At 49.7% G+C, this 24,621-nt stretch overlaps 9 protein-coding genes across 9 annotated transcripts; 4 read left to right on the top strand and 5 right to left on the bottom strand.

Annotated features, from left to right (window-relative positions):
- Positions 1–329: 329 nt before the first annotated feature.
- Positions 330–2,101, top strand: N7457_006057 (putative spindle poison sensitivity protein Scp3; the record flags this gene model as incomplete). Its single annotated transcript, XM_057177101.1, has 4 exons — positions 330–495; positions 573–694; positions 777–1,623; positions 1,665–2,101. 4 exons carry the CDS (start codon positions 330–332, stop codon positions 2,099–2,101), a joined length of 1,572 nt encoding a protein of 523 aa, XP_057031403.1.
- Positions 2,102–3,098: 997 nt separating this feature from the next.
- Positions 3,099–5,879, bottom strand: N7457_006056 (putative RSC complex subunit (RSC1); the record flags this gene model as incomplete). Its single annotated transcript, XM_057177100.1, has 5 exons — positions 3,099–4,034; positions 4,094–5,344; positions 5,399–5,467; positions 5,520–5,682; positions 5,740–5,879. 5 exons carry the CDS (start codon positions 5,877–5,879, stop codon positions 3,099–3,101), a joined length of 2,559 nt encoding a protein of 852 aa, XP_057031402.1.
- A 713-nt stretch (positions 5,880–6,592) lies between these two features.
- Positions 6,593–7,585, top strand: N7457_006055 (ubiquitin-specific protease OTU1; the record flags this gene model as incomplete). The annotated part of the gene is made up of 1 exon (XM_057177099.1): positions 6,593–7,585. One exon carries the CDS (start codon positions 6,593–6,595, stop codon positions 7,583–7,585), a length of 993 nt encoding a protein of 330 aa, XP_057031401.1.
- A 114-nt stretch (positions 7,586–7,699) lies between these two features.
- On the bottom strand, positions 7,700–9,293 carry N7457_006054 (serine/threonine protein kinase CDC7; the record flags this gene model as incomplete). Its single annotated transcript, XM_057177098.1, has 4 exons — positions 7,700–8,374; positions 8,428–8,488; positions 8,546–8,987; positions 9,044–9,293. The coding sequence occupies 4 exons, from the start codon at positions 9,291–9,293 to the stop codon at positions 7,700–7,702; spliced, it is 1,428 nt and encodes a 475-aa protein (XP_057031400.1).
- Positions 9,294–9,652: 359 nt separating this feature from the next.
- On the top strand, positions 9,653–13,528 carry N7457_006053 (condensin subunit YCS4; the record flags this gene model as incomplete). The annotated part of the gene is made up of 5 exons (XM_057177097.1): positions 9,653–10,475; positions 10,529–10,652; positions 10,704–10,845; positions 10,922–13,303; positions 13,358–13,528. 5 exons carry the CDS (start codon positions 9,653–9,655, stop codon positions 13,526–13,528), a joined length of 3,642 nt encoding a protein of 1,213 aa, XP_057031399.1.
- A 322-nt stretch (positions 13,529–13,850) lies between these two features.
- Positions 13,851–15,421, bottom strand: N7457_006052 (putative oxysterol binding protein (Orp8); the record flags this gene model as incomplete). Its single annotated transcript, XM_057177096.1, has 6 exons — positions 13,851–14,789; positions 14,839–14,898; positions 14,949–15,018; positions 15,077–15,116; positions 15,183–15,259; positions 15,345–15,421. 6 exons carry the CDS (start codon positions 15,419–15,421, stop codon positions 13,851–13,853), a joined length of 1,263 nt encoding a protein of 420 aa, XP_057031398.1.
- A 567-nt stretch (positions 15,422–15,988) lies between these two features.
- N7457_006051 (ubiquitin C-terminal hydrolase 37) lies at positions 15,989–17,450 on the bottom strand (the record flags this gene model as incomplete). Its single annotated transcript, XM_057177095.1, has 6 exons — positions 15,989–16,506; positions 16,560–16,738; positions 16,801–16,982; positions 17,036–17,135; positions 17,184–17,278; positions 17,325–17,450. 6 exons carry the CDS (start codon positions 17,448–17,450, stop codon positions 15,989–15,991), a joined length of 1,200 nt encoding a protein of 399 aa, XP_057031397.1.
- A 291-nt stretch (positions 17,451–17,741) lies between these two features.
- Positions 17,742–21,669, top strand: N7457_006050 (uncharacterized protein; the record flags this gene model as incomplete). The annotated part of the gene is made up of 4 exons (XM_057177094.1): positions 17,742–18,215; positions 18,270–18,418; positions 18,480–21,434; positions 21,486–21,669. 4 exons carry the CDS (start codon positions 17,742–17,744, stop codon positions 21,667–21,669), a joined length of 3,762 nt encoding a protein of 1,253 aa, XP_057031396.1.
- A 187-nt stretch (positions 21,670–21,856) lies between these two features.
- Positions 21,857–23,135, bottom strand: N7457_006049 (serum paraoxonase/arylesterase family protein; the record flags this gene model as incomplete). Its single annotated transcript, XM_057177093.1, has 2 exons — positions 21,857–22,780; positions 22,827–23,135. 2 exons carry the CDS (start codon positions 23,133–23,135, stop codon positions 21,857–21,859), a joined length of 1,233 nt encoding a protein of 410 aa, XP_057031395.1.
- Positions 23,136–24,621: the final 1,486 nt, after the last annotated feature.

Raw genomic sequence — 24,621 nt, 5'->3', positions numbered from 1 at the left:
TATTCTATTTCCGATAGACATTTGATTCGACGGTATGCAGCTTCAATGGAATGGAGGCAACTAATAGGAGGCGAACCGTAATCAGATGGACACTGTCATGAGGGCGTGGTGAGATCGTATAAGATAATGGGATGTTCTCTCTGATGTTACTTCTCAATATTGCCCATCTAAATCTTTCTCAATTGCCATTTCCTCGTAATTTGACCTTCCTACTTGTTTTTCCCTCCAAATGTGCCCTGGTGGACTTTCGTGATTCATTGATCCCCCACCGCCCGCCGAGCCTATCTCCCTTCCCCTCTCTCCAATCTCCAACCCCTCCCACTTCCCCCATGCAGGTGTCTTCCCGTCCTCTGTCATCTCGTCGAACCAGTCACTCAGAGATGAGAGGTCGTGCGCCTCTTCCGGTTTCCTCTGGGGCGGCGCCCCAGAATGGACATTCTCGCAATCCCTCGGGACTTGACGTTGCCCGCAGCCCGCCGAATCAGAGCAACAAGAGTCAGTCTAGAATCCATTTCCCAAACCCATCACGGCTATTTCTGGGGACAAACTAACTCTCTGGTTCAACCCTGCAGATACCAAACACGTTCCTTGCAAATTCTTCCGCCAGGGTGCCTGTCAGGCAGGCCCCGCTTGTCCTTTCCTACACTCCACCGACGCTGGAATTGACTTTGCTCCTTGCAAATATTTTGCAAAGGTATGAATTTGGCACTACTTTGAAGTTTTCATTTCGGACTTTCCCGAGGTAGTCGGAAGTTAACGCGGGGTGGGGTCTGTAGGGAAACTGCAAATTCGGCGCGAAATGTGCATTGGCGCATATCCTACCAGATGGGCGGAGAGTCAACCGGCCGACTGGGAACATGGGAATGGGAAGCGGTCATCTCAATCTGGGCGGCCGGGTAAACCCGCAGGCCTATGTCAACCAGGACTCCGCCTTGACCAACTCAGTGCTCTCTCAACAGCGCATGAATGGCCACGAGCAGCCTCGATATGCCCCGCAGCTCCCCTCGCAGGAGGAGTACGGATCCCTGCACGGGCAACCACAGCCGACTTATGATGGAATCCCGACTATCGATACGGGCTTGGCCTCCGATGCCGGCTCCAAGTATGGATCACCCGCTGAAGATGTTCGATTCCCTATGTCGCCTAATAACAACCACCTTAGCGCTCTCGATGCGGGACTCCCCGCTTCGTTCGACAGCCAGGGTATTTCCCATGCTGCGCGTTATGGTCCGGTGGCCGCTTCGATGCCTTCTCAGTTTGGATTGGAATCGCCGCCAGCCCAAAGACCGGGACCAGCAGATGTATTCCGGAACCTCCGTGACATTGGCTATGGTACCAGCTTGCGCAAGCCTTCATCCAACATCGGATCATCTCCCCCGGCCCCCGAAGATATGATTGGCACCCGGTTCATGCACTCGTCGCGCCCTGTCAAGCCACGCATGCTTTCCGCTAGTGTCCCTCGTCCCACAGCCCTCGAGGACTGGGATGAGAATTTCCCTATGGAAGAGGACTACCTGCCAGTCAACCTGCACGACGATGTTCTTACCCCGCAAGAAAAGCTGCGCCGCCTCTCCCGCACCGATAACGACCTGGGTTCTAGCCATCGCGACATCAGTGGCCTTGGTATGACCAGCACCAGCTTTTCCAAGACAGGCTCCCCCTAGCCTCGAGTCCATCTCGCTTTGGTGCATTGTTTGCCAAGCAGCGTCAGCGCAAGGAGGAGGAATCCCATGGCTCCTCATCTTTCCACATCGGGTCTCCTCTCCGCGAATCATCGCTGAACCCCATCACTAGTCCTGGCCTAGGACCCATTGGCAGCAGTCGTGCATCCCACGAGGGGTCATCGTTCATCTCGAGCCCTGGACGTCAATCCTCAATGTCCATGATTTCTGAGCAGCTTGGAGGCATGTCCCTTCACCCTGGTTCCGCTCGCCAGTCGTCGGCAGGTCCTAGCGGCCGCCTAGACCGAATCATCTCTTCTCCTGTCAACACGAGCAAGATTGAGGAGGAAGAGCAAAGCGATCTGGTCTTTGATATGGAGGAAGAAGTGGGCAACAAGCGGAACAGTGCCTCGTGGGAGAACAAAGAAAACTCCTCTTAATTGGCTCTCTTTGTTCCAACCAATTCTCACGACGACACGCCAAGTCCAGCTTTGGGACATGTTCATATGCACCGAAAAAAAACACATCGCACAAAAGGATATTGGAGTTCAATTGGGCAACGACATACACTAAGAGACAACACAAAAGGAGGCTCCAGAACAATACATCCTTATCTCTTTCAACCGAGATATTTGATTCGGCGAAATCCAAAACAAAAGGCGACAAAAGCAAAAGGCTTCATATCCTTCTCATCATAGACTGGCCCTCCCAAACAGCATTTGCTTTTTCTCATTTCATTTCTCTTGGAAACATCTAGACCAGTCATATGTGTTTTCTCATTGCTGTGTTTTCGGAGGACAGACTTCTCTCACCAGCTATCTACTGTATTAATCTCTGCCTTTTCTTCTGACTTTACTTGTTTATTTCCCTGGATATTGCACTGCACTTGAGTTGACATATCTCGACTCTCTCCCGTACTTGTTTCTGTTTCATGATTACACGACCCTTGCGCTCTTTGGTGTTTCTTAGGTGCTTTCTTTGTTTTCTTCTCCGCTTGTGCTCTGTGCCCTAACTGTCGGAATACGTGATCTTGGTCTTCAAGACTGCAGGCCTGTACAAATGGAGATATGCAAATAAACAATTCCTTGACACTCTTGTGGTCATCCGTAAGACAATGCGTGCGTGTGTAGGCGTATGATGGTATTCTTGAAATCATTTAGATATAGGATTAAACTCGACCTTGGAAGGCCCCGTGGCAGCTTTTAAGGATATGTTGTCGACTGGACTATGGAAGATCCGTCCACGGGTAGATTGACTCATTATCAGTATTGGGGTGCGTTGAAGATTAACTGGAATAAAAAAAAGAACCATCCATTCCATGTGCTACCTAATCATACACATTCTTACCTAGGTAAGCAAGACTAAATAAGACGCCTCAAAGTACGCCTTTTGGAACCGAATCATGAAACCACGCCAATATGTTCACCTCTTTTCTGATTAAGCCTCATCCAGGTAAAGTGCAGTCCCTTTCAGATTGACCAGTCCCTCTGTGGTAGATTGAGCCTGAATCTGCTGTGTCTGCTCCTTTGCAAGACGATCAGCCAAAACACCACGCCCACGCGGTCCATCAACATCCATGGTGCCATCGTACGTAGCCTGACGGGAAAAGTCGTACAGCTGTCCCGTAGAAGTAACAACACGTTTGATCAGCGTCTCAAGAGCCTTGCCGGTAAGCGCTCCGGCACGGGCCGCAACATCGGTCTCCACATCAGCTCGCTGGCGTTTCGCGGTCTCCTCGCGTTCCATCTGCTCATCAGCCAGCTTGCGCTTCCTTTCCTCGACCTTCTTCTGGTGCTCTTCTTTGGTAGCAAGATACTTGAGAGAATGGCCGAGCTTCTGCGTTGAGCGCGGGATGAAATCCACAGGTGGTGCGGAGAAAAAGAGCACGCGGCCATAATCGTCGCAGTGGAATTGCTGGCGGATGTCCTCGGGAATGGCGGCGTTGGCTGCATCACCCAAGTGGAAGACTTCCACGGGGCGGGGGGCATTGGGATTGAACACCGCCGGCGGAGCTTGCATTCGGTTTTGAGAGTAGCCGGTGTAGGGGGATGGCTGAGCTGCTGAGTATGGCTGGGCCACTGGCAAGGGCTGGTATGCACCCGCAGGCGTTTGCGGCGCTGCGAAGTTGCTCGGGCGACGTTGCAAGCTTGCTTGGAAGGCCTGGGATGGGGTCATTGTGGGCGGGAAGGCTGGCGAGGGACGGGGAGAGGTGTGAATAACGATTGGGGGTGCCGGTGTGCGGATTTGATGCGCAGCATTTGCCGGACTCATGGCCGATATAGGCAGTGCTTGGCCCAGAGATTGACGGGGTGCTACAGACTGGGGCAGGGTAGGAGGGGGCGGGGATGGGGTAGGCTCGGGTGGAGGGGATTCCTAATGCTGTCAGCTTTCCATCTATCTTCTTCTCGGTGGACACGAAAAAAAAAACTTACATTCTCATCTCGTGGACGGCGGTGAACAGCTCCGACAACAGGGGGCGCATTGTCGGCTCCCCAGGTCGGCCGAGGAAGGTCATCGGTCTCTTTGGCATCCTCCTTCAAGAGATCTTTGATCGGACTAGGGATCTTTTTAATCTTGCGGGGCACATCAAAGAGATCCATTTCGTAGTCCTTCTCTCGTACTTCATCGGGCAGACAGCTGGCCCATGTTTTGATCTTGTTCAACTTATGCTTTTCCTCATTGTAGCGAGCCTCGCACACGTAGATTTCCTTATCCGGTGCGAGATCTCTTGGGCGACCCCGGCTATAACGAGTGAAGAACATCACAAAGCAACGGTCCACGATCTCGTCAATCCGGTGGTCTCGATATTGGCCAGTCTTTACAACCTCGTTTGGGTAGAAGTGCTTCTCGAAATGATGCACCGTCTGCTCAGGGCGGTAATACCAACATGCGTTGATCCACTTCTCACCATCAGAGTCCTGCCAAGTACGATATATCTGTGCGACAATGGGCTTGGACACGTCGTTTTGGTTTTGGATGTGAACCCAGTCGCCAACTTTCCATAGTTCACCGCGGTGAAGAATACCATCGGGGAGGGGGAAACGCCCGTCTTCCATCAAGAACTCGCTGTCGGGCTTCTTCTTTTCCTGCTCGGCTAGCTTTCGTGACTCGATTTGCAGATCGAATGCGTCTTTGAAGATCTGACTGTCAGATTGGTTATAGGCCTTTGCATTCTCGAACATGAGATCAAGATCGCGCATGAAATGGTCGACAGAGTTGTACTTCTTGCGCTTGGACTTTCGTTTAATAATGTCGATGGCGATGGGTTCCTTAGTCTCCATATAGTAGTCCGGATACATGGCCTTGTCGGGCAGTCGTTCAAAATGTGTTATCTTCAAGTGACCACCTGCGCCCTTGAACTTCCGGATTCCCTTCAATATGGTCTTGATGCGGATTTCCATGGGTGTATCCACGCGCGGAGGACGGCCTCGTTTCTTGCGAAGGTCCGGTTCGTGCTTTTGAGCCATTCCACGCTTGAAGCCAGGTTTGGGCCCGGGCTTCTTCCTTCGTCGGCCCTCATCCTCGGAATCGTCATCCTCATCCTCCTCTTCCTCCTCCTCTTCCTCGTCCTCGTCGGGCAATGGATCTGCCTCTGGAATCTCCCCTAGATCGGGCAAGTCTGCCTCATCAGCGGAAATTATGCCCTGGACAGCCAACTTCTTAAACTCGGAGGCGAAAACATCCTGGAAACTATTAGTTCAATTCGAAGGGTGGTCGAGAGCAATAATCCAACCTACTTTTACAACAAGCGCATCTTCGTAGGCCTGTGATCTAGGCCTGTTGTATGTTTGTGCATTATGTGGGATCTGAATCGTTAGCTGACTAGTTGCAAACTTGGGAGGGGGCGCAACCACCCACCAAGGCGCAATCGCGAACGAAATCGGAGAATTGTTTATATTCTCGCTTGTTGATGCGCGCTTTCAAGATACTCAGAGCCATTGGCTCCTTGATGATATCGTAGTAGTCGGGGACATAGCGCTTGTTGACACTGCGATGGAACAATCGTGACGGGTCATGGCCACTGCGCAAGATAAAATTAGCTATAAATCCAACTGGAGGGGTTAGGGGTCAATCGCACTCGTGTTCTCGGTAGTCATAAATGGCCATGACTACATCCATCATTACTTTCCATAGTTCGGGGGCGATCACGCCGTCATTCTCGATGGAGTTGACGGGTCGCTCACGCGGGGGTTGCGATAGCTCATGCTCGGACTCCATGTCGTTGGCGACAAGCGCGTTTTCCACGCAACTCACGGTAAATTTGGCGTCAGTCTGAATCGAAGGAATTGAAGCAAGTGAGTCAGAATCCAGGTAAGTCAGCAGGGAGCCTTGGAGACGTTGGAGAATGTTTTACGAGCGCGTCCAGGTGAAGCTGTTGCTGACTCAGCGAGAATTTGACGTTACGGTAATTTCGTGACACACGGCCTCACTTCGAGGTGGATTTTGAGGGCCTTGGGCTTTTTGTTTTCTTTTGCTTTTGAGATTTCAGGCTCAAAGTTGCCTTTCAAGGTTCTCTCTTCAACGGACTGTCTCATAGCTGTCTACGGAGGCTGCTAATGAAGCCTTGGTTCAGGCACTTACCGTCCTTTATATACATGAGTCTAGGTACCTGGGTACCCTTCATAATGTACCAACTACATGGTAGGTAGCTCCCCAGGCTTGGTACCTACCGATCAATCTGTCTCTGTTTACAACAAGTTCTTGCTTCAATGCTCTCCGACCCGAATAAACATTCGAGAGTTGAGTTAGATGTCCAGATATTGACCTTAACCCTAGAGCAGAAGAAGAGTCCTACCTAGGTAGGCTTGCATTGGAGACTATACCCCACACGGCAAATCGTCATATCTTCACTATCGGTGGGAACTTGCCCGCTTCACACTCCCCTAGCCTCATCCCTACCTCATTTTCTTCGACTTGATCACTTTCTCAAAATGAGGATACGAATCCGTGGGCCTTCTGGCCAGTCAACTATCACCTTCGACGACAGCGCAACCATCAAAGATCTCCAAAACCAAATTGCGGAGAAGACCGGCCTGGATGCCTTTGACGTCAAATATGGATACCCTCTCAAGCCACTGGAGCTTGACAGCTTTCAACCAGAGCAAAGTATCCTAGGGGCTGGGATAAAATTACATGGGGAATCACTCGTAGTCGCACAGAAAGAGGGGGCCAGCCGCGGTGCGAGCGATGACACGCCAAAAGCACAGCCGGCGCCATCACAGCCGTCAATGTCGCAAAGACCGCAAATACCGCAAGAGTCTTCTGCGGAAGACCCACCAGAAATTGCTTCCTCAGATCATGCCGGAACGTTCGTTCTCCGTGTGATGCCCGACGACAACTCATGCCTCTTCCGAGCAGTGGGCGCCGCTGTTATGGGTGACATGGATACGATGGTTGAACTGCGATCGATCATTGCAGGAGCCATTCAATCAAACCCAACAGAATACACAGCAGCGATCTTGGGCAAAAAACCAGATGAATACTGTACGTGGATTCAGAACGAGGACTCCTGGGGCGGCGCCATCGAGCTCAAGGTTCTGAGTGAATACTTCAACATCGAGATCTGCTCCATCGATGTACAGACTCTGAACATGTTTCAGTTTAATGAAGGGGCGCCCACGAGATGTATTGTGGTATATTCGGGCATTCACTATGATGTCCTCGCGCTGTCCCCTTCTGACCCACCCTACACTCGTGCCAACCCACTAGCGCATGGCGATACAAAGATCTTTGAGGCTGTTGATCCGGTTGTGTTGACAAAGGCTAAAGAGTTATGCCGGATCTTACAGGGCAAGCACTACTACACCGATACTTCTGGATTTACTGTTCGCTGCAACATCTGCGGAGGCACATTTACTGGAGAGAGAGGTGCGACTAGGCATGCCGCTGAAACTGGTCATTACGATTTTGGAGAGGCAAGATAGCCATTACACACCATATAAATACATAGGTAGGCATACCGCAGGAGTATTAAACCGTATGAAGCTCATTGTCATAAAGTGGTATACATAACATATCGTACAGAATAATCTTAGATCTCATAGCATGGCAACCTCATCTGCCTCGTCTTCTTCCTCCTCCTCTGCCGACTCCGCGCTTTCTTCCGGGTTACCTCCCCATTCCACATCATGGTGAATGGGATCTGTGAAGAATTCATGCTGCAGGGCGTCTGCGGCACTGAGGCGCTTGGATGGGTCCAATTCCATGAGTCCAGACAACAGACGTGTTGCTTGTTGCTCGCTTTCCGTCAAATCTTCCACACAGCTGGACCATTTCACCAGCTTCTCCCAGCTGTAGCCCTTTTCACCGATGGTTGGAATATTTGTCTCAAAAATCTGACCATGCATGGCCGCAGCGGTTTTCATGCGCCGAGTACCGAATATGCTCGACATTTCAATCATCGCATCGATATCATCGGCAGAATTGAAGAAGGGAAACCGCCGTCCCAATAAAGTTAAGAGAATGACACCAACTGACCACATGTCAATCTTGGTGGTCTGTGATGTGCATTTGAAGAGAACTTCTGGGGCACGGAAGCCTCTAGTTCCAGCGCGGTTCGCTCGCCGTGATGGCCGCGAATCATTCTTGGGGTAGCCGGCTGACAATCCAGTGGATGGAGGGTTCTTTGAATAATAGCTCGTAAGGATTCGGCTTCGCCGAGCATAGCTTTGGTGAGTACAGAGACACGGGCTGGTGTATTCTGAACCTTGGCGCTGTTGGGACAGGGTTAGTTAATCGATCAACGAAGAAAACCCATGCATCATACCTCTGCCAGTCCAAAGTCGACTAGGACACCTTGTTTTAAGTCTGGATTGTAGAGAAAGTTGCTAAGAGCAAAAGAAAGACATCAATATGGTTCAAATAGCACCGGGTGGCATACTCACGTTGGTTTGATATCACGGTGAAGGATATCATGTTCATGTACCGAGTTTAGAGCGGTCAGGAGGGATCGTAGATAATGGCGCATGTCTGCAACCATGAATGTGCGGTATTGGATGCGAAAATCGGTATGTGGAAAATAGGGTAACACAGCGACGACTTGATCCTGATATCGAAACGCAGTGATCAGCGGGCAAACAGACCCGCATCCTCGGAGATCATGCAACAATTCCAGCTCGTTCTGAATTCGTAATGGGCTACTCGTGACGTAGATTTTCTTTAGGGCGACAAATCTCGGCTTTTTCCGTTCGGTTGGCTGGCCCTCGACTCGGCGTCGTTTAGATGGAGGCTCCGCATAGTTGTCTTGTGCTGAAGCAAAGATATCCCAGTCGTTTTTGTGTGCATCATAATGGAGGTCCTCTGCCTTGTAAACTGTGGAAAATGTTCCTATATTTTGTCCCATGAGCGAAATGACCGAGCAACAACAACTGCATCGATCATACCTTCTCCGATCCTGTTCACGAGACGAAACCGATCTGAGATCCCTGGGAATGTATCTTCGAGCTTCTTCATATCCTCTTTGACAGTTTCGTCCACTTCTTCCTCGTAATCATCACTCTCCTGGGGCATGTCACTCTGGGGAACTTGTTCATCATCCTGTCCCAATGAGTATTGGGGTTTAGATTGTGGCTCTTGGAACGAAGTGCTGTGCTGGAGGTCGAACACGCCTGGAGCAGCGCGGAGGCCCGACATGGTTGCTGAACGGAGGGACAGTGCGCGGATGAGCTCTGACTGAGAGGTATACAGTGGGGAAAAGGCAAAGAGGTATAATAGGGAAGGTAGATCGTGTCGCGTCACAAGGCAGGTGTCAATGGTAAAAGAAATAATTGTAATTACCGCGCGGTGACAAAGTGACAATACACCAGATGGGCAATACAGGGCGGTCTGCCGTACATTAAGAAGGAACATGCAGGTCTAGCGGTAAAATATGACCGGCGTATTACTAAAGGCGAACCCAAAAAGGGCAAAAGCCAAACAATCAGAACGAGAGCTTATCAACAAATCGGCTTTCCTCCCCGCTTTCACCTCTTTTTTCCTCTCCCACCACCAACATGGAGGACAGAATACAATTCGACATAAATGAATCGCTCAAGTATTACTTGAGTGATCCCGCTTCTATTCCCACCCCCGATGCGGACCCAGAATTGTTGGATTGCGAATCGGATCCCGATCAACTTTCGCCAGCGCTGATTGACAATGTCTTGAACCCAATCGTGGATGCTGTCGCGGAGAACCCAGAAGGAATAATGCGAGCATCTTTATTTGACTCGTTACAATTTTTGCTAAAGTGCGCCCCGGTCCCTTCCCAACTTGCCCATGGAGGCTGGCGCCCGCCTGGACTCGAATCTGACGAATCTTTTCATACTTGCAGATACTCGACCCTTCTCCCCGCAAAGTATTTGAGCAAACTTTTGGATCTGGTTGTTTCTGGCCTGTCTGTTGAGGCAGATATAATCCATGGAGACCTTGAATCCGATGATCAAGATGCCATTCAACACCACAAGCAGCTTCTAGAGATGTATGGGTTCCTCCTCCAATGGGCATTGTCTGCCGTCGAGGTCAAGGCAGCAGAGAAGCCTACCGAAGCCGCACCCGTGCGAAGAGGAGGACCCAAGTCCAAGAAATCTGCCAATAGTGGCCAGTGGGATTGGACGCCCCAGATCCAAATATCCATGGAGACAATGTGCAAGGTGATGAAGCTTAAGCTAGGACGTATTTTTCTGACTACTTCGGATCGTGACACATTTATTACTCTATTCACCCGCACAATCTATCTGGTCCTCGAAAGCGAGCAGCGAGTGAAGAGTATGGCCATTCGCATGCATGCATTCAAAGTCCTTTGCATTGCAGTCAAGCACCATGGCCAGGCATTTGGTGGGTTTGTCTTGGTATGAATACATGTTGAATAAGAGCTGACCGCGATATAGGCGCTCAAACTTCCATTGTGCAGAGCTTGACTTACTTTGAGCATCTCTCGGAGCCGATGGCCGAATTTCTCCACATTCTGGCCGAACAATACGACTATCCACAACTTTCCGATGAGATATTGAAGTGAGAATTTATCAGCGGATAGATTGGATATATTGCTAACCATGTGTACAGGGAGCTTGGAAACAAGGAATTCAATTCCAACGATACAAGAGGCCCAAAGTCTGTATCAACATTTATTATCAAATTATCCGAACTTGCTCCCCGATTGATCATCAAGCAAATGACACTTTTGGCTAAACAGCTAGATAGTGAGGTATGTGCTGTTTTGTTTTTTTTTTTGTTTTTTTGTTTTTTTCCCTCTCCTCTCTCTCTATACTAACATACTCCAGGCCTATACGCTCCGTTGTGCAGTGATCGAGGTCTGCGGGAATCTCATCTCCGATCTTAGTCGACAGGAAGAACGCAGTGATAATTACAAGACCCAGATCAACGCGTTCTTTGACGTTCTAGAGGAAAGATTCCTCGACATCAATCCTTATTGCCGCTGCCGGGCGATTCAAGTATTCATGCGGATCTGCGACTTGGAACAAAAGTTCCCCAAGAGGCGACAGGCGGCAGCGGAACTCGCTGCCAGAAGCTTGGAGGACAAGAGCAGCAATGTTCGACGCAACGCCATCAAGCTGCTGTCCAAACTTGTCTCCACGCATCCTTTCAGCGTTATGCATGGAGGGCTACTCTCATACAAGGACTGGACTGAGAGACTAGACGCGGTCGACGCTGAGCTAAATGCATTGCGACCCCCCGAAACGCCTGGCTTCGAGGCAGGTGACATGACTCAAGTGGATCCCGAACTACTGGACGACGCTACACAATTGCCGGATGATTCTCCCTCGAAAGCACCCAGGATGAGTGAAGAAGAGAAGAATATTGCCATGCAGAAAGCCGCAGAGCAGGCGGCCACATCCGAATTAATGACACGCCTTCAACTGACGAGGAAGTATTACAACGAGGCCATCCGGTTTATTGAAGTGCTCCATTCTGGGTCGACCATCGTCACTCAGTTACTATCCTCCCGGAATAAGAGTGAGGTCATTGAGGCTATGGATTTCTTCGTCGTGCTCGATGCGTACAAGATTGAGACCGCCCGCGGTGGAATTCGCCGTATGCTGCGTCTTATCTGGACCAAGGGAAATAGTGATGAAGGGAAGGGTGTCCAGACCCATTTAATTGATTGCTACAAGGGCCTATTTTTCGACGCACCGGGCTCTTTCACCCCCAACGACGCTGCAAACTATATTGCCCGCAACATGATCAGTCTGACTTTTGGTGCCACTCCCGCAGAGCTCACTTGCCTCGAGCAGTTGCTCAGCACTATGATGAAGGCTGGAAATGTATCTGACGCAGTCATCGCCAAGCTGTGGCAAGTTTACGGCATACAGAAGAAGGAAATCTCACGAACGCAGCGCAGAGGTTCAATTATTGTCCTCGGCATGCTGGCTCTGGCAGATCCAGAGGTTGTCGTCAAAGAGATCGAGGCCATGCTGCGCATCGGCCTGGGTGGTTTGGGAAGAGTCGATCTTGTGCTCGCCAAATACACTTGTATTGCTTTGCGGCGCATGATCCCTGGGCGCCAAGCCAAATCAAAGGAAGTGGTTGGCATCCCTAAACTCGCTAGTGACCACTCAGTGTTGGTGAGGTTAGTGGCCATGCTTGAGATCGAGACAGCCAGCAAGGAGTGGTACGGAGTCGCAGAACATGCCCTCAACGCCATTTACTCTTTATCCAAACATCCGGACGTTCTTTGCTCCGATATTCTTCGACGGAAGACCAGATTCGTCTTCGCGCCACATCAACGGAAATCCTCTGTCTCTGTCAGCGGGGAAGAGGAGCAACAGCAGCGGTCTGGCACTACAACCAGCGAGGACCAGGAATCCAAGCCCAAGCCAGCATCTGCTGCGCTTTCGCAGCTACTGTACGTTGTTGGCCATGTTGCAATCAAACAGATCGTTCATTTGGAGCTGTGTGAACTCGACTTTAAACGGCGTAAAGTCGAACAAGAGAAGAACAAGGCAGCCACTGCACCTCAAAATGAGGACGGTGCCGAAAAGGACGAACTGGACCTCATTGGCGGTACGACTGAAGATGACTTCCAAGACGCCATGGCCCATATTCGAGAACGCGAGCTTCTCTATGGGGCGAACTCCCTTTTGGCCAGATTCGGTCCGCTAGTGGTGGAGATTTTGGCCAACAACAACTCTTATCCGGATCGTGACCTGCAGGCCTCTGCGACTCTATGTCTTGCGAAGCTCATGTGTGTGTCTGCAGAGTACTGCGAGAAGAATCTACCACTCCTCATTACCATTATGGAGCGGTCCGAAGATCCCATCGTCCGTAGCAATGCTGTCATTGCACTAGGCGATATGGCTGTCTGCTTTAACCACCTCATCGACGAAAACACAGATTTCCTCTACCGTCGTTTGAATGACGATGATGATTCCGTCAAGCGCACCTGTCTTATGACTCTCACCTTCCTCATCTTGGCTGGTCAGGTCAAGGTCAAGGGACAGCTGGGCGAAATGGCCAAGTGTCTGGAGGATGATGATAAGAAGATCGCCGATCTAGCGCGCATGTTCTTCACGGAACTGGCAACTAAAGACAATGCTGTGTACAACCACTTTGTTGATATGTTCAGTTTATTGAGCGCAGAGCCTAATTTGGATGAGGCATCTCTGCGTCGCATTGTCAAGTTTTTGATCGGCTTTGTGGAGAAGGTATGTTTAGGGGGGGCGCTATCGTCTGATGAGCCATGCTAATACTTACAATAGGAAAAACACGCTCGTCAGCTCGCCGACAAGCTAGCTGCTCGACTTCCTCGATGCGAAACGGAGCGACAGTGGAACGATGTTGCATATGCCTTGTCACTTCTACCGCATAAGAACGAGGAGATCACCAAGACTGTCACTACAGGATTCAAGGTTGTCAGTGCCGCAGCCTGAGTCTGACCACGGGGTCTGAAATGGATTATGTGTTGATGTACTTGACGATCGGAGTCTGGCGGCGTTGGATTTCAATACCCAATTCCTGTTCAATATTATATATATTCTTTTTGTTGCGGAGCGAAGTGAAGCAATTAAATCATGGGCTTTTTATATAAATGGGATTATCATCTCAAGTGAAGTGATTCTCTAGAGTATGTCTAAGAAAAAACCAAAAGTTTGCTGATGAGAAAACAAAGACGCCGAGTTCAATGTTTGTATGGTCGCATGCCAGATACGCCAACGTTGCTTGCTTACACTGTCAAGGAAATCACAATTACATCTATGCGCCCTGCACTGTACTTTCGGTCAAGGCGAACTTGCCTGAGCGAATCCCCTGCAGAACATTCTGTCCCTCCTCTGTAAGCTCTGGTCTACCCAGCGGCGTCACGGCACCAGTGAAGAAACGCGGGCTCCACGCAGTACCCTGTTCATTGCGCTCCGCAGCCCGCTGCCGTTGCCGTTCCTCAATATCCTGCTTGAGCTTGGTGGCCTGACTAAACTGCCTGTCGATGATTGCGGTCGTGACATCCGACCAGAACTTCAATGATTCGTTGGACAGCTGATCTTCGGGTGGAGGCAGGCTCTTTGTGACGGGGTGAAGCGGAGTGATATCGATGAGCAGACGAGGTTCTTTGTTGCCTGCCAGAGTGAAATATATCTTGCCATGCCAGGAACCGGAGAGGCGAGCTACGATGTCGCCCTCTGGGACATCCTTCAGTCGACTGACGGTGTCCTTGTCGGGGTTATAGCGGAAGATCACGCCTTCCAGCTTGTTCTGTGTCCGGCCAATCCAGCCTTCTTCCATGTACTGCAGGATCACTTTCAACCCTGTTTTCGGGCAGGAGACATAGCATGTGTCGGCGACTGTGATTGAAAGCGCTCCGCGCAATATCCCCCCGAGGTGGGCGTCTGGGTGTGTCAACTGGTATTCCTCGTTATCTCTCTTCTCAATATTCACGAAAATTCCGAGGTTGTGCTGGCCGGGGCTCACACGGATGCTGGTGCCGGTGAATTTGGCGCTGATCTGGTCAAAGCCGCGCGCTGAGACTCCTCGTTCGGGGCAGTCGATGTAGAAGGCCGAGACTGGGGGGTGGTGGGAGGTCTGTTCAGTGAGGTAGCACACTTTGATCCTTTCGTCACCATCCGTTTCTTTGCTGCCTGCTTCGACGCCGGGGAGGTTTGCTTCTTCGGGAATACTGTCGTTAACGTCCCAACTGCACTAGGGATTGTTAGCAAAGAAGATAGCCAGAGAAGCCACCGGTACTCACTCGGAAAAATTCGCCCAATGTTGAGTTGTATGGTTTACACGGTTTTCCCTTGATGTATTTCTATAGTAGGGTCAGCAAGTGGCCAGTCAGTCCGAAAAGGTAAAACATACCAAATCCTTGGTAAACCAGAACCGCAACACTTCCAACATGCGACCTAGCTCATCATCTGACTTGCCAATACTATATAGCTCCTGGGTCAGCACACGAGCATCCGCGAAATATGGGCACATTTGCTGACCTCGCAAAGGTCTCCGGTCGATCTAAGTAATGCCAGTATTCTTTGCCGTCATCCACAGTTAGCTCCAACCCCTCCCCACGTAGTATGGATACAGGCGATAACCTACCTAGATTTGGTCGCGGTTCCAGTAGCTGCGCAGGCAATGAGAAGCGAACCGAAGCGATGTCTGCCACGCCGACAAACCTAGTTCTTCATGTTAGCGTCTGGGCATGCGGTGCGCAGCGTTACGATGCGGGGGGAGAGGGGCCAATGGAGCAGGGCTGTATACTTTCGAAGGATAGAAAGGAACGTTTTCAGCTTGGAGGAATCATCTGGGGCCTTTTCAGGCGCTGTAGTCGCCGACATGGTGTGTTCAAACGATGGGAATCCTTGGAAGATGGGCGTTCAGTAGAACCGAAGGGGTGGCAAACCAAGAGGTTGAGAGGGGCTTTTCTGAGGTCTCGGACCTGCCTTGGAGCCGAAACAAGGATTATAGAGTCGTCAAAATTCCCACAAGAGGTCCGGATTTGCCAGATCACACAGTATTCAAAAAGGAGATTTGAGAGAGAAGCTCAATAACAATCGAGGCGGTGACGTGTGAACTATTTTTTGCCCAGTGGGGAGCATCAAGTGCTTTCTTTTTGTTCACCTGCAATTTGACTTGATTTGGAAGTGTCTAGAAGTGTAGAATGGTAGAAATGTAGAAATGTAGAAATGTAGAAGAGTAGAAGAGTAGAAGGGTAGAAGGCGTAGAAGGCGTAAAAATCTAAGTGAAGAAATGTAGGAAGCCTAGAAAGTGCCTGCCTATGGAAACTCCATACAAAAAAAAGGGTCACGCCACTACGTCACCGGCCGAGGCGATAAGGAAATCGAGTATCTATGTTGTAGGCAAAAAGAACATCAGGAGTATGAAGTTAAAAAGTAATTATCGAATCAGTAGGCCACGAGAGACAACTCCTGCAGCTGCTGCTTCTGCGCCAATCGTCGCAGCCACGTTCGCACCGCGGGCCCGTAGTCAAATCGCCGTCCAGCTGCGTACTCGTCATCCGACCGATGGGACTGCTGCTCTTCACGGATGCGTGATCGAAGTTCTCGCTGACCATTACTTATTGTCTGCTGATACTCCTGAACCTTGGTCTCTGAACATGTCTGGTATTCATCAAGGGTTTCCTGGGGAATCACCACCGCATCGATCTCTTCACGCGTTAAGCAGAGGGATGGCTCAGGACCAAGTATGGTTTCATTCAACAAAAGATTGGTGGACTGGATGGCCCGTTGGTTGAGGATTTCCAGATTTCTCACACTGATGGCCAGATCGTTAACAAGATCAGGTAGAGGGTCGCGCACGAGTCCCAGAATGGAGAATTCAATTTCTTCTTCTTCGTATGCAGCCATTCGATCCAGAAGATTTGGCTTGACCCATTCCAGCCAGTTATCTTCAGAACATTCCCCTGTCAAAGTGAGTAAGGGCGACCTGGAACCATATTGCTTGGTGTGTACATACCAAGCGTCCGTGGCTGTCGCTCTAGCCCATCAAACTTCCACAATTGGCCCATTACGGGCATAAATGCAATGAAATGGAAAGTAGAATTTGAGTCATCATCGGCCTGGCCCTTGGAGCCTTTTTTTCGGACCGTTGCTTCACTCTTGAGCTGCAGGTCTGAATTGAGAATGTCCATTTTCCTAAGAGGGATGTGATCAGTATTTGAAGTAACAACTTTGGGGGAGGGACTTTCGGATCCTACCGCGCAAATGAGTTATGTATCCTTTTAACAAACTCGAAGTTATTGATTGCATCCCCACGCAAGGCTGGGGTGAAAGGCATGGTGAAGTCTTTAAAAGATCGTAGATTTTCTCCTAGATCAATGCCTGGGATATTGTTGACGATGTTTAGCAGTGCCACGCTGGCACAAGCATTGTTGGCGGTCTCAATATTATATCTCAGCAAGAATCTATAGCTAAAAAGATATGGGAACTGACCTGATTTGCGAACCATAGCCCCTCAGGGCAAGTCGCTTCCTGTTTTCCATCATTATCTTCACGCCAGCGGAAGAGAAAAATCAAGCCATAAACAGGATTGCTGCCCAATTAGCCCCAGGGGGTTTGATACAGATAGGGATCAACATACTTGAGGAAGGCCATCATTTCTTCGTCAAGAGAAACGACTTCCTGAATTTTGACCCCCTTGACCCCAAACTCCCGTAGCATAACATTGAACAAAGCCTAAGATATATTAGCAAAGAATTGTGACGGGTTCAAGCAAACATACGGGCTCTGATTCAATCTCGCAAAATCCATTCCAGCTATCTTTTTCCAACCGAGTTGCAGACTGGCATATATCATCGCTTAGATCTTCCGGGTCGGTCAATCGGCGCCTTTTGACTCTAGGGCCCATGATTCACGAGAGTAGGTGTAGAGCTGTAGAGGTTTAGGGTGGGATTAGAAAGGGTGATGAGATTGGAAAGAGAGATGAGATTGAAAGGGGGAGATATTCAAAAGCTTTATACAATAAACCAATTCATTGAGCTGCAAGAGTATAAAGATGAAGGGAAGAGGTCATCGTCATGTGGACCGAGCTTCTCCCGACGCGCTTCCCGCGTCTCCAACTTTTCTTCTTCTCTCTCTACCTACCTACCTCTCTCTCTTTCTCTCTCTCTCCACCTACCAGCTTTAGCTGCAGCATGCCATGAACGGCACTCCCCTCCTCCCGTCTGCCTTTCCGCAGACGCCGAAAACAATTCCAGGCACTGGAAGAAAAAAGCTCTTTCAGACTCCAAAATCGCAGCTGCGAGAGAATCGCACCGTGCGAACGCCACATAAATCAGTATCCAAATCGGCCTCGAAATCCTCGAGACTGCCGCCCCCTAACGCGAACGATGAGCCACTGATCCCCACCAGTGTGATCGATGCGCCCTCGCAACGACTCTATGTCGTGGCAGTATATTTTGCATTGAATGCGTGGCGGATCTATGAGTCCCTGACTGCATCCGATGACCTGGACTCAACTTGGCTCTTGTTGAAATGGGCTACGATAGACGGAATCTTTTTAGTTGGCTTGCAGGCTCTGCGCATACCTTGGTTGGAATGGGCATTCCCGACCACACTTACTCTGTTCCTGCTGCACGCCGTGGGAAATGTGTTTTTGATGTTTCGCATCCCAGTAAGCTTCTTCTTTTTTTTTCCTCTCTGCTTTCTTTTCTGATGATATCTACAGATTCCTTGGGGTGCGTGGCTTTCTGGACTGGTCAAGGTGGCGTATGATCGCGAGTTGTCCATTTCTGAGCGCAGAGTAAAGCCCGGCGATATTATTCACAATGCGTCATTGATTTTGGGAAGGCAGATTGTGCATATTCTACCAGAAGGGTAAGCTTGATTATGTCCCAAATTCCAAAATCCAAAAAAGTCCATGCTAAGTCTATAATAGATCCGCCGTTCTCAACCCGGATCGAACCTCGCTTTGCCTTGATTCTCATCAATCTACTATCGACTTGCCCATCCGTGTCAACCAGACTAATCCGGTCTTGATTGAGGTTTTGCGTTTGGATCTTAACACTGGCGAGAATGAAACAATTAGCATCCCGGCAAAACAGTTGAAGTCTCTCAAGAAGCAAGCAGATAAGAAACATACACCGGGTCAACTTCATCGAGATTTGCTTTTCCCAGTTCGTAAGACTGGTGTCTATCGTCTTCAACGGGTGGTCGACGAATCTCAGCTAGACGTTCACACGCGCACATTTGATGCGCTAGTGGTATCTTGCCCGCGAGCTCTGATCAAAAACTCACACATCGACAAGTGCAGAGGAGAATTATCAGACTTCAAATTGGAGGTGGAAGGTACGCCTCCGTTGAAGGTCAAATATAGTCGCCAAGTTAACAACCTCGATCGTGGCTTCTCGGTTCTCAACATCCAACCAGACAACTTGCGCTCTCCGCTGCTAAATGGGCGAACTACCGCTGCTCTGTATAGCATCAATCAGCCCGACGTGTCGTGGGCTCAGAGCCAAAGGATTGAGATCCCTTTGAATGAATCATTGAATGATGGCGGAGAATGGTTCTATACCGTTGAAGAGGTCCACGATGCTATTGGAAACGTGGCCAATTATTCTACCATCTTTGAGGAAGGAGATCGACCGTCTACCAAGTCGCAATCCCAATGGTATCAGTTCTCCGTCCATGAGCGCCCGCAGTTGTCTCTACAAAAATGCAATTCTCAGAATCCCTTGCAGGTCGCCAAGGGAGACAGCACAAGGCTCCCCTTGAGCTTCCATCCTGATGGACAGGCATACTCTAATGATGGTCCCTTCTCAGTCGGTTACTCGTTCACGGGCAATGCACAAGAAGTAGCAGATGCCCGGGCCGTTGACCTCAAACACATGAATCAGACTTTTGATATCAAAGAGCCTGGTTTGTATGCCTTGACATCGGTCTCTACCAAGTTTTGCCCCGGTGAGATCCTGGAGCCTTCATCCTGCTATTTGCATAACCCGCCTGAGCCCGAGTTGGCAGTCAAGGCGGAGAAGATCTTTGACCGCTGTGCCAATAACGCCATTGGATTACTCGTGGATTTGGCTTTCACGGGCTCACCTCCATTCTCTCTTCGATACAGCATTGAAAGCTCCAAGGGCGTTGTTTCCAAGGTACAAGCCGTTCAAGGAATGCGCACGCAGCTCGATTTCACTCCATCGGAAGCTGGTTCATACACCTATCGTTTCCTGGACATTGAAGATGCCGTCTACTCACCGCGGGCTCTCAAGTTACCTGCGCTCGAACAAGACGTGAAGCCACCGGCGTCAGCTCATTTCCTGTCAAGAAAATTGAGATCTGCCTGTTTCGGTGAAATGGTTTCTGTGGAAGTGGCTTTCCTTGGAGAGGCGCCTTGGGTCTTGCAATATGAGATCGTTCATAATGGAAAGCGATCCAAGAAGTCATTAGAATCCGATACCGATGTGGCAACCATCACAACTGATAAGCTGATTAACGGTGGCGAATATGTCGTATCACTAACCAGCGTCAAAGACAAGTCTAATTGCAAACGAACTCTCAAGGAAAGCATCAATATCGAAGCCCGGTCGCAACCCCCGCATGTATCTTTCGGTCAGATTGATAAGAAGAGAAGCGTGTTGGCTTTGCAAGGGTCCAGGATTGAGATCCCGTTGAGGCTGAGCGGCCAGCGTCCTTGGACTGTCAAGTACAAGAATGTGGATGTTGATTCGGCACCGATTCAGAAGAACTTCTGGGATGCAAACAGTGTTTTGACCGTGGATAAGCAGGGTCTATATGAGATCAGCGAAGTCTTTGATGCCGCTTGCCCTGGCACAGTGGATCAGTCTGCCAATGAGTTTGAAGTGTCGTGGATTGCACGGCCACAAATTACTGCTCTGGACGGTTCTCCCATTGGAGCCGCCAAGGAGTTTGCTAAGGCATCGGTCTGTCAAGGCGACGATGATAGTCTCGAGGTTCGGCTTTCGGGTAACCCTCCGTACAGTCTTCAATATGAGAAGCGACGCAAGGCGGACCGTGGTGGATTCTCTTCGGCGAAACCAAAGAGCTTGAAGTCTGCCCTTCATGTGACTTCAATGGAGATGGATACCTCCGAGGCTGGAGAGTACAGCTACAAGTTCACGCAAGTGGGCGACAATCTCTACGACAACGATCCAAAGAGCAAACCTTTGACCGTGACACAAAAGGTGAACCCGCTACCGTCCGCTAAGTTCGACCAACCTGGTCACGTATTTGGCTTCTGCAAGGAAGATATCAACGGCGAGGAATCGATCCCCATTACCTTGGAGGGTGTCCCACCATTCTCTTTGGAGATCAGCATCAAACACCACTCCAATGCCAAGCCGGAGATTGTCACCATCCCCAAGATCAATTCCAACCGCCACAAATTACTCATTCCTCGCCGCCATCTCGACTTGGGCCAACACCAAGTCAGCATCCACAAGGTTCGCGATTCGAGAGGATGCCAAAGGACCACTGAGCTCGATGCCTCCTCGGTGAGAGTGGCCATATCCGATGTTCCTACCATTATTCCGCTCGAGTCCAAGGTGGATTACTGTGTGGGCGAACGACTTTCGTTCTCGCTGTCGGGTCACGGTCCATTCGATGTGTTCTACACCTTCGACGGTGCGAAACGCAAGGCCACTTCTCAAACCACCAACTTCCGTCGTATTGCCGAGCTCCCTGGCAAGTTCACCATCAATGCCGTCAGTGACGGAGCCAGTGGGAAGTGCAAGGCCCACAAGGAGATCACCAAGGTTATCCACCCTATGCCTAGCGTGCGGATCAGCAAGGGCAAAGAATCGGTGGTGGATATTCACGAGGGCGGAGAGGCTGAGCTTCACTTCGAGTTCTGGGGCACACCACCATTCGAATTTACGTAAGTCAACACTCTGCATGTGGTCTGCACAGCTCTGCTAACATCCAACAGATACATCCGTAGTTCCAATGTCCGCAAGGGGAAGAAAGCGGAGATTCTTGATATCAAGCACGATATCTCGTACGAGAATTTCAAGACCATCAAGACCTCCGACGAGGGAACTTACGAGGTGATTGCGATCAAGGACAAGTTCTGTTCATTCTCTGCCCAGAACCCGGGTAAGTCGGACAGATGAAACAAATGATGTGATGAGAGTGTATTTTTTTTTCTTCTGCATTGCAGCGGCGCTAGTGTTTTTATGTTTATTCGAGGGAGGCTGTATCTAGCTATCCAAATGTTGGATTTATAATCTGATTTCTGAACCTTGAACCTCAAGCTTGGACCTCAACCCTGGAACATGATTAAGCATAATCCTGTGCGTTTTACAGCTCGACCTGTACGACCAAAATACTCTCCGATAAAAACCCAGTAACAAAGAGCCAGGCCAACTTTTTGTTATCGTCTGGTTCAATAGGGATCAAAACGGCAGCACTCGCAGACCGAATCCTCGACCCATCATCCTCAAATAACAGCCTCTTCTCCCACACACCGCTACTTGGGTTGAGACGAGCATACCACACCTGCGAGGGATCCGTGGCATTTGGATCTATAGAATTGGAAGGCATCTTGAAAGCCTGCGAGATACCGGCCACAACGAAGCCGCTAGCGTCGTCCGCATCCGTGCGGTAAGGATCTGTGTAGTAGGTAGGGTTGTCGGTGAGAGTAGGGAAGGGAATAGAGGTCTCAACTGCGATGGAGTAGTTAGACTCGTGCAGGGTGGAGACATAGAGCTCGCCGCCCATGGCGCTGGAAATGAGAATTTCCTTGTCGGTGCGGCCATGGCCGAGACCATTGTTGTTCCGCAGACCTGTCAGCGCGACGGTAGCATATGGCTCATCGAGGATACCTGTGATCTGCACGTGAATGACGTCGGACCATGTGGCTGAGGGCCAGACATCCTCAATGAGCCGCATGGCACCCTCGCGGTGGAAATGGTCGTTGGTGACATAGAAGGAGGCCGGACTGGCGGCAAAGATGTCGTTGGGGGTTTTGATGAGCGGATGATAAATTGAGCGCACGTGGCGGACGGAACCGGACTTCAAGACGTGGTGGAAGAGCTCGATTTGAGATCGAGCCTTGGGGACGTTTGCAGGCTCGCCGGCCTCAAAGTAAGCCGGGTTGGGCAAGTGGTTGACGGCGTAGATATAGACTGCATTGGCCTGCTCGGGGTCTTCAATGACATCGATTCCATGTGTCAAAAAGGAGCCTTGGAAGTTTTCCATTGCCAAACGGGTTGATTTCATAGTCTATCTTGTTATTTCTCTGGTGTACAATGTCCTCGGGATGACTTACGTTAGGATCCACGACATGAATAGAGCCTTGGTTCCTGACTGGCACAAAGTTGCCCAGTGGGGGGAACCAACTGAACCGTCCGCTCCTGTCATCCTCGCAGGCAGTGAACAGCAAGTTCGCTGGGCGATAGTGATGCAGATCCTCGCAGTGGACGGTGTCTTCAATATGAATTGGGCCCTGGCCTTTAGATAGCACCGTTGGATTCGGTGTAAGGAAGACTCCTCCAATTCGTACGAATTGGCTTATGGGGCCAGCCAGGAAGGCGACCAGGAGGAGACCGAGGCTGAAAACAGTGCCGAATCCCATCATATGTTTGGTTTACCCTAAGTAGGTATGGGAGGGGAAAATTGAACGAGTCAAGGGTCGGAAAGTATCCATTTTATCTGCATGTCGATCACATAGACCTAGACCTCGGCTCAGAGCCACTACCTAGGTACTATATTTCTGTCAGCTTGTCCCGGATCGGATGGTAAATGACAGGTAACGGTGGGTTCAATACGGGGTTTTAAATGCAATCTCATAGACAACGATACAACATATACAACATCCTAGACTTACCTAAATTCCTTAACTCATTAAGCCCTAAATGGGCCCTAATAAACGTGTTTCCAAATAAAGTAAGAAAGGGCCTCAAAGCCTGTAGAAGTGTAGGTTTTTTGACAAAAACAGAAGGATTTGAATAATGTTTTTTATGGTTTCTCTATCTTGTAGCAACAATCCAGATTTAATTGAAATGTGTCGGGTGAGATTGTTGTTACTACAGATTGAAAGATCTCGAAACTTAATGATCAAACGGGAACAGAAGAGAGATGCAAGAGGTGCATAGTCCTTAGGAACTTATTGAGGCCTGGGTTGAAGCAAATAGCTAAGCCAACCTTAGAAAGCAGGCAAAACGAAGCTTTTCATACACTCGCCTTGAAGTAGCCGTTTGTCTCTTCTCTTTTCTCGTATTTAGGGTTGTACTGACTCCTCAACCAATCCTCGAATGTAATCTCTGCTATCATTTTACTCAACCACTTCAATACACATTTGTTGATTGTCGACTCTATCTAGGTATGAGGCAACCCCTCCGTTTGCCATCCGGTGCCAGATCCACCCAAGATTTGTATAATATGTGGGATGTTCCAGGGTTCTTCTGATTTATTTGAATCTTCGTCCTCAAGGCTCGTATCCCCATAGAAATGACAGTGGACCAATGCTGCATTGCTGTTAGTGACTTACCGTTTGGGGTCACAAGTATTGTTAGGTATTTCTTTCGATGCATGGACTTTTGAATACGTGGATGTATCAATGGAACCAGAGAGGTATTGAATTTGACGGTTGAAAGACCGAAGACTTCCCATCCAGACCCTGGATGTGAATGGGAATTACGGCCTCGTTGCCGGGAATGCCTATATGGCCGGAAACTAGCAGGCCCCGGCATTAAGCTCTACTCTAGCTTGGTAGATCTATGATCCAGGGGGTATAAGAAATAGGTCTAAGGATGATAGATGGAAGAGGATAAGATAAGAAAAAGGAGGTGTCAACGGAAAATCTGACCAACCCGATCCACTTCGGGTCTTCTGGTCTTTTCCGTCTGAAACTGGTCCCTGGGGACCCTCTGGTTCACTGGCTCTTCAATACACGATGAATCTTGATGAATATTGAAAGAATATGATGTTATTGTTCTGGATGGCTAATTCTCCTTGATCTCTGTAAAGACTGAAAGTTCCCCGCCGAGTTAAATCAGCGGGTGGGCGGTCTGAATGATTCTGCCTAATAATAAACGTTTCGTCACCGCCTTCCGTGTGCCCGT

This window comes from Penicillium paradoxum, assembly GCF_028828445.1.
Source record: "Penicillium paradoxum strain IBT 22861 chromosome Unknown utg000005l_segment0_segment0, whole genome shotgun sequence".
NCBI lineage: Eukaryota > Fungi > Ascomycota > Eurotiomycetes > Eurotiales > Aspergillaceae > Penicillium > Penicillium paradoxum.
Note: the sequence above shows the minus strand (reverse complement) of the source record. Positions and strands in the feature narration are given on the sequence as shown.